General features: G+C 39.1%; 1 protein-coding gene across 1 annotated transcript in view; it reads right to left on the bottom strand.

The window, feature by feature from the left end:
* The window catches only part of LOC106953411 (voltage-dependent calcium channel gamma-2 subunit), a 75,661-nt gene that overhangs the window by 2,876 nt on the left and 52,048 nt on the right, over positions 1 to 20,737 (bottom strand). The window contains exons 2-3 of the mRNA XM_015042151.1: positions 13,539 to 13,622; positions 1,557 to 1,697 (exon numbers count right to left, since the gene is read on the bottom strand). Coding sequence (XP_014897637.1) covers positions 1,557 to 1,697; positions 13,539 to 13,622 — 225 coding nt within the window. The remainder of the gene's footprint in view (positions 1 to 1,556; positions 1,698 to 13,538; positions 13,623 to 20,737) is intronic.

Genomic DNA, 20,737 nt, shown 5'->3' with positions numbered 1-20,737 from the left:
TCATCTTTTGTTATAAATCAACGCAATCTAGCTTAAAGCTGTAAAGTTTAAGGTTTTCCAAATAGAAATTTGAAAGTGGCGTGTATAAGTATACAGAGCTGTGTTTCAGCTTATAACCTGAAATAAAATGCCTACACCAACCAACTGGTTTCGGATATCAAGTAGTAAACAGAGTCTATGTGTGTAAATGAATCTCAGCATCAACACAACTGTTCTGTGAAACATGGGACTCACCTCTGTCTCTTTTCAAGTTACACATTAGACTACATTTAATGTGTGATTTTAAGTTTAATTTTTAGGCTGGTTTTAACAACTGCCAAAGTCACTACCGATGAAAATGAACTTATTTTAGCTAACTTAGACACATTTACATTGCATGATGCTGATTAAGGCTGATTCCTTGACAAATAAAACCAAACGGTCACTGAGACATTATCTGTGGAAAACACATCTGAGCAGAGATTACATTAATTACCATAATGTTTGTTCCTGGCAGAAGATTATAATGTAAAATGTATTATTTCTCAATATTAAAAAAAATTCTGATCTATAAATATGTCTTTGCCCTTTACTTGTAGCTAATTACATTGTGTCTGTATCTTCACATTCCTGTGAAAAATACACATTTAATGGGAAAATAAGGAGTAGGGATGACTTAAAAAGAACTCTAGAAGATGGAATTGTTTATAACTTTAGGATTGTCTCTATCTTTGCATCTTATTGAGCACAAAGTGCATTTAGGACATGACTGTATCTCAGCGGGTAGAGCCTTCTCTCAACAGGAATGTAAATCAATACGATGTAATGCTAGGTCCATCCATGATGCCAGACTGCGGCTCTAGGTAGAACATGCCATACCACCTTATGTCTAAAGCACTTAAACAGCAAACAAAACGTTTTATTTCACATCCTTTGTAAATCTTTTCAATCTGTTCCGGAGTCAAAATGACAAATCAAACCTAGCTAAAGAACAGTGCTTGAAATAAAAGGTTGTTTTAATTCTCGTTTCCCTCATTTTTCAAAGACCTGATTGAGATGGATCAAAGTAAACGAGTATCAGGGACGCCTTATTTTTAGAGAGCAATCCCAGTGGCCTCCTCCGAGCCTAGCAACAGGGTGAGAAAGAGAGACAGACGCAGCAAAAACCACAGAACAACACAGACTTCTCAACTCGGAGGAGAACTAGTTATGTAGCGCAGCGCAGTAGGCCACGGCCTAGAAACGTAGCACACAGTTAGACACAAAGTGTTCATGAAAATGTCAACCTGCCCTCTTGATGTCTGCATGGCTTCATCCTGAGGGACTTGTAACACGTACACCGAACGCCAGGCAGCTGACAGTCATCGGTAAATTCTCAGCATCGAGTCTAAACTTTTACTTTGTATTTTTGATCAGTCTTGTCGAAGTTGTAAATTGCTCTCAAGAATGTCGATTCACCTCGCACCATCAAACTTTGTTTCTCATTTTCTCTTGGCCCGTTACTTGTCCTTTGGTCCCTTCCTCCCTTTCCTGTCATCACCCCTCCCCCACTCCTCTTCCTCTTCCTCCCTGCGTACCTGCAGAGACGAACAGAATGCCGGCGCTGAGGATGATGTTGTGGCGTGACTTGTAGAACTCACTGGCGGCGATGCAGAGCCCCCCCATGAAGAGGAGGATCACACTGAGGATGGGGAAGATGCTGGAGGCTCGTACAGCACCTGGAGGGACACAAAAAATATATATAGTCCTTACTGCTGCGCACAAGCCGGAGATTTGTCCGACGTCCTTTTAGTGCAATTGTATGTAAGGGAAGAAGGGAAAAGAGGAGTAAATTTCTGGCATAAAATGAAGAAATTTCTGAGCTCCAAAAGTTGAAAATATGCTTAAAAAAGACGAACTCTGAAATTTTGACATTAATCTCTAGAAAAGACATTGAAATTTCTGAGTTTCAAAAGTCAAACATTTTTACCAATCAGGTGTTTTTTGTTTTTTTTTTTGAAGCAAAAATGAAACCCTAGTCGTGAATCGCTATTTGTGAATGTTGCTTGTGTGTCAGATTTACGAGTGTACCAGAAATGCAAAGGTTCCCCTACGAATCAGTGTATTTGCAATAATTAATGTGACTAATTATTTAAAATTGATTGTGCTAAAATCAATATAATTATTTGATCAATTGGAATTGACGTGTTAAAGTCCGGGCCCTAATAGCCTACTTAGAATAACTTATGTACTTCATCGGTTAGGTGACGACTGGAGACGGTTGGTTGCAGTAGATTTTATTTAGGAGTCAGATTTAAAGGGGATGAAAACAAATGAAGACTTTCCATAATTTTAGAAAAATGGGTATTCTTTTTCTCACTTTCTAGTTATGTACTGCTTCGTGTTTGTTTGTTAGTCAAATTCCAAACAAAACTCCAGTATGTGGTCGCAAGGTGACAAAAGCAGAAGAGTTAAAGGGCATGAATATTTTCCCAAGCCCCTGTCCTCACGCCTGATAGGATTTATATTGGTAGTGGATGTAGACAGAGCTGAAAGTCCATCATGCAAATTCATTCTGACTTGCCGAAGCTAGCACCTATAAGAACAGGTGCCTGAATTGAAGCTTAAAAAAACAGACACATTAAAAGAAAAATTGTGAAAATACAAGTGCTTTTAAACAATAAATAAAAAACCCCCTGCATATTAAAGAGAAATATGAGAGCAGAGGAAAAGGGGAAGACGAGAGGAAGAGCACAAAGACTGCAGGCCTTCACTTCTCTGTGAAGCTGCTTTCCCTCCAGCAGTCTTCGTCTCACTGTCTCTCCCTGCTCTCTTTGCACTTGTGCTTTAAGCTGAAGGAAGGCAGTTTAAAAGGAGGATTTTTTTTTTTAATATGCGGGCCTCCAGGCACACCCTGCCACCAAGCACATCATGGCACAGACACAGAACGACGGAGAGGATTGAGCTGTGAGCGAATGCGCCGCATGGCAGCGGCATCAAGAGACGCGCTCAGTATGTTTTTAGTTTCCTTTTAAAGCCTCCTTGAGGCCGCCGTGGAGGCTGACACTCCGTCTTTCTGGTTGTTGATTGATGTCGCGATTTACATAATGCTAGCTTTCCACAGTCTACAGTGCCACTCACACAGCTATGCATACAAACTCAAACTTTTCACACATACCTACAGAATCTGGCGGTAAGGCAATCTGATGTAAGCATTTTTCTATTTCAAGTAAAAAAAGTTACTGTACGGTTGTATGTTTGCAGCCTTCTGAAGCATACACTTTGTACTAAGAGAGTCAGTAATTCACTTTTAGTTATTTTGGAGCCTCTGTGTTGAATTATGTTCAGTCATAGTGAATAGTTAAATCCCTAAATGGTTTAAATTGGTGTTGTAGGCATGTACATTTGGTTTGGCTTTTCTGGTTTAGGTCAGTTTAGGTTACTAGAATAATTTCTGTTTGGTAAATCTCTCTGCTGACTACACCTTTAAATCTGTTTTACGGAGACGCATCGAGCTCATTGCTTTGTTGTGTGCAGTGATGGATGAATGAAAAGAAATCAAACAAGATATATGAAAGAAAACTGTGGCTAGTATCTATCACAACAGAGATCATTGTGGTTTTATTGACCAGTCCTGTGGGATTGGTTTCATGGACGGATCAACTGCAGCCAAGCCCTACATTATCAAAGCCAAATGTTGGATTGGATGATGTAAAGCCAGCTGCAGTGGAAATATGTTCTTCAGATTGACCTATCAGACCTCCTCTGTCTGGAGATATACCAGACGAGTCTGGATTTGGCATTTGCCAGAAGACCAGCACTTGTGTGATTTCTTTGTGTCAAGTTTAGATTGGCAGCAAGCATGGAGTTTAGGGTGTGGGGCTGTTTTCAGGAATTGGACTGGGCGGCTTCGTTCCTTAGTGCATCATGAACACATTTTGAGCAATGTACCCAACTTTGTGGGAACTGTTTGGGAATGGCCTCTTGGTGTTCAAACTTAACTATGAACCACTGTACAGGTCAATAAAGAGATGCATCAGAGGGTTCGGTGAGGAAGAACTTGCCTTGTACAACGCCAGTGTCTCACATGTCTGCTTCTGGAAGGATTGCTAAAACATTCCTGTGAAGATGATCCTTGACATCGTGGAAAGTGTTTGCAGAAGCTGCCATAGCTGCAGAGGGTGGCCGAGATAATATTCATTTCTATGGATTAGGAAAGAGATGCCACTTAACCCTGGTGTTTACAAATGGGGTTCAAACGACCCCACACCCGTAAAACTTGATTCTTTTGCCACAGTCCTCTACTTTTGCCTCAGTCCTCACACGCACAAGGGTTAAACTGTATAAGTGGCAAGATCAATGAACAAACACTTCAAAAATAGCGGATATGGATAAATGGTGTCCAAATGTTTGATGTGGTAAGCAACTAAGATTCAAAGCAAATTTATCGTCTTACGATTGTTGGTGGTTATGGTGGTAGGAATTTGCCTCATAATAGATGGGCTGCCAGTTACTTTTCAGCAAGAAACTTCACCTGCTTCGCCTGTGGGTGATGACCAGAGGGCCCAGTGGTGCATGGCCGCCTATCAGACTGCTCCAGAGCAGCTGTGACTATTTTCCAGTATCTTGCCACCATCGGCGCATCAATATGTGTGTGAATGAAGCATTTTGTGGTCCTCTGGATTGATAAAGCACTATAAGTACGGACCATCTGCATGTAAAACTTCATCCAAATACTGCTCCTGCTTTGACCGTACAGGACTGTGAGGTGATTGAGTATCTCGTGAAATAAAAACATGGGGCTGGATGATGGATACTAACTCTGGACTATTTACTGTCATGAAATTGGTTCGTAATATTGTTTCAATTTCCCCCCCTTGGACATTACGAGATTAAAGAGTAAGATATATTTCGAAATGGGTCTTTTATAATTAATCAAAAGTCAAGTCTATTTATCCAAAAGGACGGAGTAGAAAATATCAATGAGGTTGTTATTGATTATGATTTTCCTAATGGTCAAAAGAAGAATTTAGCAGCTCAGTAATGAGGTTTCTTTTTTTTTTTTTTTGCTTATAAATCTTAACCTAAAATAAATATGAGTTTCACTTTAAGCAACACCCACACTTATACAATGGATCCACAATACAACAATAGAGGTCAGTCCTGCATCTTCTCCTTCCATCGTCCTTTTATTCCTCCCTCTTCCTGGATGCTTCTGCTGCAGTGGTGTGTGTTTGTTTGTGTCTCTCACTGACTTATGGTTTCATTAGTTGCAGCGAAGGGGAGCCTTGTAATTGTTGCTGAATTATGGAGGCGGGGGTGGACATTGCCATGGGAGCTCCCCAGGTTCACACAAACCCACAGTTTAATGTGCATGCACAATCCATCGTGCATAAACTCTCCTATTACTTTATCTCACACACACACAGAAACTCATCCTCGCTCAACAAGCTACAAAGTGAACACATTCATCGATCAACCTACCACCTACTCACTCACTCTCTAAAGTGGGGTGTTTCCTATACACACTGCACGTTGCTCATGCAGGAACAATCTGCTCGCTCTGCCACATGCGCGCTCTTTCTCTCTCCCTCACACACACACACACACGCACACGCACACGCATAATTCGCCCACGAAGGAGAACCCAGCAGCAAAGAACATGTGGGATCAGGAACTTGGTGAAACAGCTTCAAGGGAGTAGCTCTCCGCGCACGCGTGTGTGTGCATCTGCATGCAAGGTTGAGAAGCACGGAATCGTGTCACCGATCTTATTGGAATGGAAGAAAGTAACCAGAACGAGCGCTGTACGCCAACCATCGTTTCCATGTGCCTGGCTGAATATGTGCAGATGTTGTGCGTTTTGTAATGAATATAGTACACACATGCACACACACACACACACACACACACGGAGGAGTTCACATAGCCTGCCAGTCATTATCATGCCATATTACTCATGTAAATCGTGATATGCCCCCAATGTCAGGACTCGGGAGCCAAAAATAGCAGCAGAGGCAGAAATGAGTCAGATGACGTCATCAGAGGGGGGTGAGGGAGGGCAGGTGACGTCACGTGTTTCCTAGTATCCCGACCCGAAACATTAGCATTTTGAACAAGCATCCAGCTTTCTAATTTTAGCAACACAAACAGAAACGCAGCCGCACAAGCTTCTGCTTCGGCGATTTCGGAGCGAATTGGGAGTCTTCAGGTTTTTTTTTTATTTTAATTTTTTTTTATTCTTTTGGTTTCTGTCTTTGAGTTTCAGATGTTAGGATTGAGCAGATGTTTGAGATGCAAGTTTGTTTTCATCAAGTTTCATTCAGTGGGATTTGTATGACTAAAAGTTTCATCTGGAAATCACACAAGTGGATCAACAATGGATACCTTTTTTTTTGGCCTTCACTGACAGACTGGAAATGGGTAGAGAGAGAGACATGCAGCAAAAATGGAGCCGGACAATATGACTAAAAACCTATAACGATCAAAGGGTGTTATAACCGCCGATATCGATAAATATTAATCAGTATTTTGTTTTAAATATCTCAAATACAGTCATACTGGTGTTGCGACCTTTCCTGTTTTACCTACAGTTTAACCCCACAACGTGTTTTTTTTTACATTTTTATGCAGTTATGAGGCACGTTGGACAAACATGAAACTACTGCTGCATCGGTTACTCAACAGGTTGTTGCTAGGTAACCAGAGAGTCAGCGAGTTCGCTGATCCCTCGAACCTTTTTTAGCTAAGGCTGTGGGAGTTTGAGCAGCTAAAGCCTTTCCTCTGTCTAGATTCCCCAGAATGCTGTGCGGTCCCGGATCAAAGTTTGGTGAAATTATTGAACATTGTATCAGCGTATTATCTTTATATCAGAATATATATTCTTACACACAACACCCCAACAAATTTACCATTTTTCAGAGGATGCTAATGGACATCTTTTTTGTTTCTCTCATCCTGTTTCTCATGTTTTTGAATGAAATTATTTTTAACAATCTGCTCAACAGTCTAAAATCATTACAGCCTAGTTTTTGTCTCCATGATGAATGCTACATGGGGTTGCATTCATTTAGTTGTCTCTTTTATCCAAAGCAGCTAGCAAATGTCAGTCATTCAAAGGAGGATCCACTGAATGCTGTGTTGCAGTTTAATAAGATGTATTCAACAAAAATCTCAGCTTTAAATCAGATTCTTATTAAAACGGAGGCCAAAAAGCAAGAATAATCCATGTGTGAAAGAACATAGAAAATGTATAAAACAATATCACAAAAACATAACTCCCCTGAGAAACGTAAAAAAAATTGGCTAAATTTGAAATAGCTGAATATTAATACAAAACAATGGTTCAGAACATAGAAAGAGATGAGTCATGTTTGATCATGCTACTTTGTTACACCTTCAGTCTCCGGTCTTAATTTTAATAATAATAATTTTATTAACTCCCTCAGTTGTACTCCATTTGAATCCTAACAATCTTGAGACCAGGTGTCTATTTTAAGCCACCCTCTGCCGCCTGCAGCGATTTTAAAGCCGCCCGTTCCCACGACATTCAGGTTGGGATCCAAATCCCAATGCCGGACTCCAATTCCCAGAAAAAGACACACCCCGACCCCCAAAAATAAAGATCTGAAAACATCTTATGTTTAATAGCATATTTTTTATCTGCAGCATTAACATCTGTGCTTAAATGTTATGAAAATCCCTCAAGCTGTGCGCCCGAATAACTTTGCACTTTAGAGTGTCCATATTAATTTTAGTAAATACTTGACTTGACTGTTTCTGAACATTGTAAGGCAAAAAAGAAATAAAAAATAGCAGCCAGGACGCTCCCTGTCTTTAAATGGACCTCAAATGACCTCTTGTCCAGACAACATGCCAACATTTCCGTACCAAGTGGACATGAGTTTGGAGTAAAGTCTGCCTGAGCAGGCTTGGCATCGTCATTGAGCTACATTTTATTCATAACTCCGTCCAACATGAATCTATAACAAATGAGCTTGTTCCTGAGTGGTGAGAATTAAATACAGAATATGAAAAATGAGGAAAAAAATAACAAAATGTGACAAAGAAAATTTTTTATTAAAAACAGAATGGCAAAAAATAATGAAACAAAGTAAAATAATTAATGAGAGAGATTTCAAAAAATGGAAAATTAACAGTAATATAATTAAAATGATATTTAATATATAATAATAAATAAAATAATATAAATTATAATTAATAATTAATGTCAAAAATATATGTCACATTTTATAATCAGATAAGTTGGGAAAGTAAATTTTTTAGATACAATATTTGGCACATAAATTACTTTATCAAGCCTTTTATTAATCTCTAATTTATTGGCAGTTTTTGAAGGATCTCCATACAACAAGGCATTCTGTCTCTAGTTTGTTCTCACCATCATAAAAACACAATCTGTTTATTAAAAGTAAGGTCTGATTAAAGAAACTGTATCAAAATTCCATGTGGAAGTGTTTTTTTTTTTATTTTAGTAATGATTTTTATGTGATTATATCAACAAAAACACACAAATTCACAAAAAGGACAGAGGACGATCTTTAAACCTTTGGTGAGGTGGATAAGATCGGCTTCACGTGTATCGGCCGATCACCCATCCCCCAAAGTTAAGGAAATCGGCGCAGACAAATGGGCCAATGAATGGGCCAACACGTTTCCTAAATTATACGTTGTTATAGGATGTAATGTAAACGTCACTGTCAGAGACGCAATAAGTTTGATTGGTTTTTGAATGATCTGATAATCTGACTGTTAATTGCTGCCAGTCCACAATATTAGCAAAACTAGAGGGCCCCAAACCAAATTTCGCCTAGGGCCCCATAAAGGCTTGGGCTGGCCCTGATGTGAAACAATGTGCTTCCATTACAATTTTGCAAAATGCACCTATTTCTACAGCCAAAAAACCACCTCATCCTAGTGCAAAATCTTTTCATCAAAAAACCTGATTTTCTTTCAAAATTACAGTGTTTTAATTTCCTAATTCCAACTGGTGAACGTAATCGCAGCGCTCTACTGTAGACGACGTAACGCGAGAGAGCTCGCTGTTGAAGCTAAAGACCAGAAGTGGCTGGTGCAGCGTAAGGTCAAACACGCTGAAACGAAGGATGGCTGTGTCTCATAGTACAACTGCAGCAGCATGAAGGCTGGCTGCTCTCTCTGTTACATAACCACACATGCAAATTCACCAAGAGAGGAGCAGGGAGGAAGAGGTGGGGTGAGGGGAGACTGAAGAGACCCCAGGGGGAACGCGAGAGACGGAGAATGAGAGAACGGGAGGAGATGAAGAATTCAAACTGAATGACAGCTTCCAGCCTTTAACGTCACAGTGATCCGCTACCGTTTCAGTCGTCGCACGCCGACTAACGTGGTCGCATTGTTTGTGATTTATCACATTCCTGTTTTTCTCTGAAAATGTCAGCCACGTTCAGGGATGTGGATTTTTTTTTTTTTTCTGAATTTCCAGACCTGCTGCAGTGTCTTCACCACTGCAGATTCAGAAATGTTTCAGCGCTTTAGATGAGACGCATTAATGCCAGAGTGAGACTGAAAGGAGGATCCGTGTGATATTAACTGGTTACAGTTTTTTTTTTTTTTGACTTGATACTGGAATTTATCACAACTTGTGAGTCACTGAAATACATTAATTTTTCATTAATATTCATTGAAGTTCCACTCAAAGCATTTTGTCTTTTTACAACAAGAACGTTTCTTGATTTTACAACAAAGTCCATTCTTCTGACACTGTACAACTTTTTAAAAAGGCATGAAGGTCCTCTGTCCGACTTCTCACTGTTCCTTCCAAGCATCCCACAAGGTGTTGCCGTTTTAAAAGGCCGTTAAAAGGAGGACATGTTTTGGTTTTAACGAGATGCAACACGAGTTTTACATCTTTATTAAAATGAGAAAGCTTCTTGTTTTAACAAGATGGTACTCCACCTGTATCTAGTTTCTATTTCTGGCAGTTTGACACTTCTGTAAAAATTTTATTTATCATTCAAATTTTAACTACAGACAATTGCAAAAAAACAAAACAAAAAAACAAACAAAAACAAAACCCTCAAAACATTCATATGATTATTTTATTTTTTAGCATATTGTGCTCTGCAGGTAATTTGTAATCTCCAACCTCAACGACATGGAGCTCACTGAATATAACTCCTCAAAATAACAGTGGAATCATGCAAAACTGGTCTGCAGTTGTAACAAGGGCTTGATTGGTGTAATTCTTTGCTTTATGAGAAGGTATGAATAACATGTGACACGTCATTTCAAATAAAAGTTAATAAAGACAGTTACTTTTTTCTGAGATTCTTGCATTGTCTCATTGTCTTATGAGAGTTGCCTTTCTCATTTCCTTAGTCAACTGAGCCATGTTTTATGCCGTTGCATATTCTCATATGGTTTTTAGAAAATGCTTAATTTAATCGTGATTATAATCCCCCAATATAATTGAAAGTGATAAACTGTGCTTATTTATTTGTTTCTTCAAATTTTTGACTGGAAGCGGTTTGATAGTTGCCAGGTGGTTTCAACACGTAATCCTTAATCTGTTAGCGAGATGCAACGTCTTGGACATGCAACGTTTTAAAGCAATAAAGTCCAAAAAATAAAAATAAAAAAATAAAAAATCTGCAAAACACAATTTTGTAGTAACGGTGCTATTTCAACAGCGAGTTCTCGTATATAAATATTGTAGAACGAGAAAATGTTGTGGAAAACTCCATAACCGAACATTTCATTTAATTATTAGTTACAAAAAAGGCTGTTTCTTTTCATTGAGATCATTATTACTGTTGTAGACATGCTTCAGCGTTGATTTCGCGATCAAAGACGTCTCAGGGAGGAAAACAGCTAGAAGGAATGAATACGAAAGAGGCTGAAAGTCTGTGTCTGGGTTTTAGTGCCTAATAGGTTGTATTACTAATGAATGAAATAATTATTATGCAGTAGCTTCTTCATGTAGAGAAACATCTGTTGTAACAAAACTGCAATTTGTGAAGAATTTTCAGTGAAATCATAAAATATACAAAGACAAAAACACAAGTTATGTCTTATTTGAACTACCTTCTTCTGTAACCTGCATGGCAGATTAAGAAAGTTTCCAGATTATGAAAATAGTTGATGTGAACAACTTACACCCTCACTAGAACAATAAATTAGCACCCCTAAAAATTGCGCGCAACTTCTTTTTCAGTCCATTTTCAGCCGAGTCAGCCTTTCTTGAATTACTAATTAGAGAGTAGCTGCAATTCCATTGATCATATAATTGCACAAATTGGAACCATGAAAATAAATTTGCTTAATGGAAACAATTTAGTAAAAGACTCACATTTTTTGCTAAAACATTTTTGAGGTGGTTTTTCAGATGTATCAAAATGATTGTATTTCACAGAACTGACTCACATAGTCATGTGATTAACAACCAGATGTTACTACTGGTGGAAACGACAAAGAAGACAAGAAGCAGTATGAGGATGACGGCGCAGTATTTTTTGTTGTCCTTTTTATTTTTTTTAAAACAACTTATGGCGTGAACAAACTTATTCACTTGTGAGTTTAATTGCCTTTCTTATTGTGTTTCTTAGACATCATTTTGATGGAATAATAAGTATACACAACAGTAACATCAGATCTAATATTTTTATTAAAATAAACTGATTTGGGTGTCTGGCAAAATTTCTTTCTTTTTTTTTTAAGTTTCAAAAACTTTCTAAAAAAAGTTTGTGAACGCTAAATTTCTCTCCTATTCCGCCATCTTCCCATGCTCCACCTCGCCGTCTCCATCCGACTGCTTTCAGACGGGCTTGAAGGCCTCGCCAGAGATGGACAGACAGATGGGTGGAAAGAAAAGCGAGAGGAGGTTGAGAGGGAGACATACGGGAGGAAGGAGGAGAGGGAGACGTGTGACCCACTTTGCAGAGCCTAGAGTATTTATAGAAGTAAGTGTCCTAATTGGTGAGCCACTGGGAGAGCAACAGCACCGAACTGGTGCCCTACTCCTAGTCCTTCACCTCTTCAACCTTTTCCTCCCGCAGTCCTTTCACTTTCCTCCGTTGCCCCGTTCCTCCTGTATTCAGTCTGAAGACCTCATCATTCTTTCTTGTGCCATTTCCGCCTCCTACACTTCACTGATCAGTGACCTTCTCTTCATCCTTGCTCTTCCATTTCACCCCTCCTCCTCCTTCCTTGCTCTGATTTTTACCTCGTCCTCTCTCCGGTTTCACCTCATCAGTTATCGTTCACAGTAAAAGTATTTGAAGAAATATTTAATAGGGTATTATGTAGAAAAAAAACACACAGAATAGGACCTCCTGAGTCAATGCTTTGAAGAACTAACTTTTGCAAAAATGATTGGATTAAGAGCATCTGTCAGCATCAATTCTGAAATCCTCAGTTTCATTATTGATTTAAAAGAGCTTCGTGAGCTTTTCAGAGCTAGCTGTAAAAACTAGTTCTCTGATTGGCCCAGTTGAAATTCTACCGGACAAATCCTCTTCAATGGGAGAAAGCCCAAACAGAGCAGTGATGTCAATTTTCTGTAGTCTGTAGTTTTAGCAGCAGAGGAAGTGAAGTCCATATTAGCCACTCTTTCAAATACTGAATCGGCATGAACAGCCACCTCGTTTGGATCGGCACTTCTCATTTGTGCGGGCAATTTCCGGTAAGCTTCATGGCGTCAAACTGATGGATTATATACGTCACAGGCAAACGTTAGCAGCGGGGTCAAATTTAAAACCTCAACAGAACCCACGACTCCAGGAAGCGATCGTTTGTTTATAGGCCCGGGTCCAGAGTCGCTGTACGAAGTGAAGTGTAGAATAAGGGTCTAGTTTTCACCAGGGTCTCCCTGACCTGGCTGGGGTGTTTTTTTTTTTGTTTTTTTTTGCTAAAACACTAATTACAAACATCCATCCATCCATTTTCTATACACCCTTGTCCCTTAGAGGGCTCGGGAGGTGCTGGCGCCTCTCCAGCTAACGTTCCAGGTGAGAGGCGGATCACCCTGGACAGGTCACCAGTCTGTCGCAGAATTACAAACATTAGGTCTGCTAATGTTAAAACATAATTGTATTTACTGGAAGCTAATGGAAATAAGTCAAAGAGCTAAACTGAACCGTCTGTCAATGACAACCATTTTTAAAGTTAGAAAAAATGCTAAAGTGCTAAATGAAAAATTAGCTCTGCTATTAGCACATTATCAGACTAGCAGAAGTGTATGACAGAATAGATAAGTAAAAATAGATAATCCTATGAAAGAATTAAATTACACACATGTAGCATCAAAGGTTATTGATTACAGTTATTTTTATTTATCTGTGTAGAGGGCTAAATATAAATTGTCCCACTTGTCAGCTGTTTTTATTTAAGATAAAAACGTTTCAGTTGGAGGATAACATACATTAAAGTTTGTTGATGGATTTTGATCAAGTTGATTATGGATATGGACACTTTTCAAGAAAACCCAAACCTCCTTCTTCTGAGGCCAAGAAATAGTCGAGGCACTTATAAATAAAACCGTGGAACAAAACACAAATATGGAGGAAAGGGAGAGAACTCACGTAGGAAGTACTCTGAAGCATCTGCCTCATAGTCCGCATCCTCGGGGAAGTGGTCTATCTGCTTACACATCCCCTTAAAAGAACCTGGATGGGGAAAAAAGTAAAGAAAACTTAGAAAATTAGCAGCTAAAAACAAACAAGAATGAAAGGGTAGGTATGTAAAAACAGTGTTTCACAGAGAAAAATGACTAGAAAATGAAGGGAATAACATTAGAAATGACTTGTCATCTTTGGAAATAAAAAAAAAACATGAAAAGGACAAACGGCTTTTAAGGGGGTGAAATATGTAGAGAGCTTCTGCTAAATGAAGCTAAATGAAGGCGTGTCCTTGTGTGAGGGGTGATTGAGTTGAGGGCAGGAGGAGAGAACTAGCCAAGAAAATGGAAGGACAGGATGCAGCTCATTAAGACAGAGCGGGTGTGTGTGTCTGTGTGTGTGTGTGTGTGTGTGTGCGTGTGTGTGCGTGTGTGCATGTGCGCGCGGCTTGGTTCAGCTCCAATGCTAATTGTATGCCCTCCCAAACCACTGCAATTAAATGGGACCTTGTTAATTGGCAATTAGAGGACGAAAGACCAGCACTTGGCTTTCAGATGGGCAGCAGTTAACATAAACACACACACCCACACACACACTTAAATATGCTTCACGCTAGCAGCCATATGCTACACATGCGAGTACTTAGACTGCAGCATTGCATCTCGGTGAAGGAATTTAAATGGAAACTTAAAATTTGGACATTTGAGACAAAATCAAATAAATTGCACCCTCAACTATAAATGTTGTGAATTTGATTATTTTCATTACTTCAAACAAACAAAAAATATTCATTTTTTTTCACCCTTTTTGTATTATTGAACTTTAAGGTTTAAGAAAATAAATCAGCATTTTGCAAAATTATTAATGAAATTTCAGCTTACAAATTCTGTTCTTTTCCATGGAGAACAGTGATGAATGCCAGTGGCATGCAAGTTGGGAAAAGCTTATTAAATAATTTCATATAGAACAAGTAAAGGATTTCATTTGCTTTCTTGTGACCATAGCAACATTTTATTTTTATTTCTGCACCGGATTTACAAAGCAGACTGCACTAAATACACACAGATGCAAACACACCAATCAGATCGACCAGATGGGAGCAGAGCGCACCTCACTGATTTGTGTCAGATCACAGAAGTTTTACCTTTTGCCACAAATGGAATAAAGTCAATTAATTGATTAAATCGCACCAGAGTCGCATTTCTAAACCAATTTGATGTTGCAAATTGAAAGACAACTGGAAATGAAAAGCACTGAAGTTGAAAATGTACCGGATTTTAACATTATCACATGTAGTTGATCCAAAATTTCAGTACTATCTTCTGATAATATGCAAATAAAGGCAAAACACACGTGCTTCATTACATATTTAAAATCAGGGCTCAGTCAAGCTAAGAAGAGATTATTCAGTGCACTTCACCTTGTTATCAAGTCTTCTCTGCTGACATTAGTCTTCTGAGTTCTGTTTATTAATCTCTGCACGTGAACAGAGTTGAATCCCTTAATGTGTGTGTGTGTGTGTGTGTGTGTGTGTGTGTGTGTGTGTGTGTGTGTGTGTGTGTTTTTAAAATAAAGTTCTGCAATTTAAAAAAATAATTAAATTCATTTGATAGGAGAAAATATTAGATTTTTTTTGTACAGCTACCCTTTTAGCAAATTGCTGTTCTGTGTCAAGGATGTTTCTGATCCTTAACAATCCAAAATTATTTGCTTTGACTGTAATTTACTTATTTCCATGCAAATGAAACCAGACTTTTCCTTAAGTATGAATAACTCCCGTATTGGTGCTAATTGCCCTTTTTGGCTGTATTTAGGTCGTTTTAGTTGTAACTAGGCACATTTTTTTCACTAGTGTGTCCAACAAAAACATCTCTTACTCATAAAACAAACTGCAGTTTTCTAGTTTTCAGTTTTCAATAAGGTATTCTGGTTTAGCATTTGCAACATAAATTGTTTGCTTTAGCTACTTATTTTTAGGGTACAGTTAACCTTTGAATTCTTAAATGACTGCTGTACTTTCCAGGTTTATGAGAGCAGTTTTATAATTTATGTCCTAATAGGTGAAATTTGAGTTTCCTTTCAGAAGGAAAACATTGTTTTATATAAACAACCTCTTTTTTCTCTCTTTCCTCCACATCCCGTCCAGCAGCCTCTAATCTGAGGACCAAAAAAAGGTTTCATTTTCAAAAGTGGAACATAATCCTGCACCTGATATTGAGCAAAAACAAACTTTATTAGAATTTACTCATATTGAAATATATCAAAAGTTTAGCAAAGTAACATGTAATTCTACACTTAAAAAACAATTTTTTCTTTTCTTTTTTTTTTTTACTAAAACAGAATCGCAGCCTCTCTGTGAGACCCCTTTTGTTAGATTTTACTGAGTAACTTAGGCAAATATGTTCATATATTTGTCAAAAAATGACATTGTGGCATCGTGATGTGCTAACACATTCTCCAAATAACAACAGTAACTGCCGTGCGAGTGGCGTACCCCGTGAATCGGTACTCCAAATGACTATAATTTAACACGTCTGCGCCCATCGGCGTCATAAAACTTTCGATATAGCAGTTGCTAGGTGATATACAAAGTGGAAGATTCAGCAAAGACATTGTTCTCATCACTCCCACTGCCTTAATTACAATACTATTTGTGTCTGTGTTTGTGTTTAATCTATTGCTATGAGCGCCGGTGCTTTCATGTGATTATCTCACGATTTGACAAACGCATCACTGTGTAGGAATTCCATCATGCTTTTTATTTTTCCACCAACACAGTCCTCTCTCTCTCTCTCTCTCTGTGTCTCTTCTTCTCTCCGTCTATCCCTTTCACATGCTCCCTCACTTACTCCAACACATGCCCACCCACGCTGCACCACAAGCACATGTAATCTGGAATTGCATTTTCCCTGTCGTCCTTCTCTCTTCCATCTCCCTCGCTCACACACAGCCCCCTCTCTGAGACTTTCACCTGCCCTCCCGTCGGTCTTTCACATGCGTAGATGTTGCCGCCTGTACTCTGGAGACCAGACTCTCATTGGAACAGAGCTGGCTGCCACCAGCCCTTCCTTCATACTCTGCTCTTCTCTTTCTTCTTGTGCGGTTCAAATTAAAAGAACATTTTATTGCACCAACGTTGAAGAAGCTTGCACAGTACATTTTATGTTGGCTTTCTGAGCCATAAGAAAGAAGCAACTGATGGCTTTAGGATTAAATATATCTGAGATTTTGAAGAAAATCTTCAGCCATTAGACTGAAGTGATAAAATGTTATTGAAGACTTGAGGAGATGCACCACGAGCCATTCCTCCCTCCAGCTTCTGACTCTTGTTTGTTCTGGTTGCATTTATCCAGAATGCCCTGCACTGCGATTCACTTCCTGCTTTCGGAGCGGTCTCCAGTGCGCTTGACATTCAAACCGCGCCAGAGTTCACTTTAATCAAACAAAGACCTAGGTTTTTATCAGGGTTCGAGATTCGTTGTTTTTGTTTGTGCAGGTGTGAATACACTCAACTGAGCCCTGGTTCGGTCCAAACTTCCAGAACCAGAGACACTTTTGAGGCCTCCCCGTCCGCTTCCAAACAAATTCTGGTGCGGTTCACTTCTGGTGTGAGTACAGATTGGTTCAATCCAAACCAAATACAGGAATTGCGTCTTTTTGGACTTCGCGAGTCACCGCAAGTAAAGATTAGCGTCTTCTACTCTCATTGTTTCCTATCTGCCATTTTCTGTTTAGCGATGCTGCAACCAACATGTTGTGGGTCAGAGCATGCAGAGTATCTGGTCTCATCATGAAACATGCGTTGAATTAGCTGCTCTTGACATTCAAAAGGATGGCGCAGTTGTAATGTGCAACAACAGAAATGGTAAATGGCCTGTACTTGTACAGCGTTTTATCAACACACTTCATAATACATTCAGTCGTTAACCCGTTCCCATACACAACAACAGAGGCAGACATCAAACTGGCAACCCACTGTTTGCAGGATGAACTCCTCCATCACCCCAAGCAGGACTTCCAAAGGTTGTTTTCTTTCTGTGCTTTGTCCTGCAACTGTCCTTTCTGTCCAATTGAAGCAGTGGCGGCCACCATTGTTTGCAAAGTGTAGTCCACATGCAAAAACACACATTGTAAAAGCAAACCGCACCAAATGGAAAAAATAACGGCCACTTTTGGTCCGGACCAAACAAGTGAATATATATAGATTAGACTAGTTCAAGGCGTAGGTAACCTAGATAGCCTCAAGCCACCAGGGGGCCCCCTAAAACACATAATGTTTCACAAGAGAAAAGATATGCCAAAGCTTCAAATTTGCAGTTATGCTTATAAAGAATAAGCATGCAAATTTACTTGGACGTCTTATAAATAGCTACTATAGAAAAATGTACTGTAAAATTATTAAAAAAGTAACAACTTAGCATGGATTTAAAAGAACTGAGAGATAAGATAATTGTAGCCATGTGGCCATTTGTTCACAATTAGCTCAAGTTTTTGTTTCTGTTTTATGTGCACTAGACCTGTAAATTAACAATTAATGATTACAATGTTCCATGTATATTCCTGAAACTAATTAACCCCACCTTTCCTTTTATACTCTAAACCACTAAAGCCTTTTTACAATGACTCATTTCTTGTTGCATGATAATCTATGGCCTTGATGTGCTGAGCACAGCAATCACCTTGGTGTAGAGATAGATGTACACACCACTGTCAAAGTTGAAATTTCTCACACACACACACACACACACACACACGCAATGACACTGCTGTCATAGCATCTCAGCAGGAGATTCTCTCCCTTGTTGTTTTTCTTCCTCCATGTGACCCTATCAGAGGGCAGTTCTCAGACAGCTCATTAGGGCAGAAGATCTCAAAGGGTTAATCACCCTGGTGGTGTATAACACCGAGGAGGTGTATACCCAGTGACCAGCTCTGTCTCTTTACTCTCCAGGACAACCTGCCCATTATTACTGTTAATAGCAAGAGATGACGATGCATTGCACCACAGCGATCTGTTTGCTTTTACGTTACATCCCCAGACCAGCTGGTCAAAGACACCATCTGCAGCTGCCACTTTACACAAACCAGTCAAAATAAAACCGTGACTATCTCTCTTGGCATGCCAAAGGCACAACAGCAGCAAATTTATGGCTGCCCCAACACAGTATCGAGATTGGACATTGGCCCAAAATCAGCCAAAAAACAATCACCCCACATGCAAACCCACTGGTTAATAAGAAATGGGTCGATTGTTTTCATAGCGATTATTGTTGGGTATTGTTCTTTGTTTGAGTAATATCACTTAATCAAGCCTTTTCTAACATTTCACTCTACAAAATAAGTAATAAAAGTATGTAAGATTCATGTTGATATTGCTTTGACCAATACTTGAAGCTGTATCATATTGGAAGTGACAAAGGTGTGTTGGGACACTCCTAACTTTAACTCCGCATATTGAAACCAGCTCTTTATCATTCAGTGGAGTTAGGAGTAGAAATAAAGAAACTGAAACTGGAAAAAACAACAGGTTGACTATCTTGGTCAAACTGCAACAAACCTTCTTTCAAATGTTTCAGAAAGTGCAACTAGGTATTCTGAATATAATGTAAAATGAGTAATAATAAATGACGTGACTCAGAGCACATTATCGCAAGACCCAGGCATCTCTAGTGGTGGAGGGTTTACCTGAACCAAAACCTGCGTAGACTGTGAATCTGCTTTAGATGGTGAAGGATCTCTGCAAAAGAAAACGCACGCAAGCACATAAATATTTCATTTCGTTGAAGCTGTACACGGCCTTACTATACCTTAATTTAGCGTTTTCAACAACTGTTGTGTCATGACATAACCAGCATGTCTTTGTTAACACAACCATCTGCATATTTCAGCAGCGCCAACGTCGACCCGGCTTTCCCCTCTTCTCTGTGAAACAGTTCTGTTCTCCCTCCGTCTCCGCGCTGTCATAATGAAGCCTCGATCTCCCAAATTGCCCCTTTTAAATTATACATTCAGCTTAAACATGGAAGAGATACTATTATTCTGAAATCAACCTGCACCTCTGGGGTCAAAGTGGCTTTGGGATCCACTTACGCTCACAGCCGGGGGGTAAGGGGCTGATTTATGCTAATACGAGGAGACCTTAATGACCCTCTCTTCACGAGCCAATCAGAACCCTGCTTACAGGCTGACCTCACAGCTGTTCAGGATAAGTTAATGTAATGTGATAAAGCACTCACAGGCAGCCTTTTATGGAGTATTAACATCTTAACCCTTATTGCAACGTGAAATGTATTTTTCTTTCTGTGAATGTGTGTGTGTGTGTGTGTGTCTCCTCTCAACCAGCTGTTATGTAAACACTCGGTGACAGTTCTTTTATTTCATACAGTAATTACGGATCAGTCTGTGTACTAAACTGCTAATTAGAGACCTTACAGCCAAAGTGTTTCATTAGCTCAGGCTGCAGGATTACGAAGGTGAGCCACAGAACATTTCACAGGTCTTTTTATTTTTCTTCATCTATTAATGTAAATTCATCGCTGAATTTTTGCACATTGTTCATAATCTTTAAACAATTACTGGGTTTGACTCAGTCGTTTCCTTTCTCTCTTTTGGTCCTTTCTTTCTTCTTTCTTTCTGAATCTATCTTTTTGTTTTTCTTTCTTTACTTCGGTCTACTACTTTCTCTTTCTTTGTCTTTCTTTCTTTCCATCATTATTTTTTTTGTCGCTAATAATGCCACGTTTGTGGGCGTTTGAAAAGTCAGAGTTCTCCATTGCTTACTCCCCCCAGAAAGCCCCCCAAATCCTTAACAAGAGGTTTATTTTAATAGTACAGATAAACAAAATGCTCTCAAAGGTAGGAGGAAAGTGACTGGACGAATTTCTTTTTTTCCAATAATTTTTTTAACTGTGGACGCAGGTTTGCATTTAAAAGAGTAGAAAAAGCAACAGTAAAACAGTCTGGACTTTTAAAACCTCTAACTTGTTCCCCCAGAGTAACGGTGCCATAAAAACACTGAAACAAAAGCACATCAAGCTGAGTTCAGGATTTTTGTCCAAAGCTCAGAAACACTTAGGATGCATTCAGACCAACCCAGGATTAGAGTCCTGAATCAGACTGTAATCCGTTTTTTTAAAAAGTCCGTTTTTTTTTTTTTTTTTTTT

This window comes from Poecilia latipinna, unplaced genomic scaffold (genome assembly GCF_001443285.1).
Source record: "Poecilia latipinna isolate Pla-1442-1.1 unplaced genomic scaffold, P_latipinna-1.0 Scaffold579, whole genome shotgun sequence".
Lineage (NCBI taxonomy): Eukaryota > Metazoa > Chordata > Actinopteri > Cyprinodontiformes > Poeciliidae > Poecilia > Poecilia latipinna.
The sequence above is the reverse complement of the archived record's forward strand: the minus strand, read 5'-3'. Positions and strand labels throughout refer to the sequence as shown.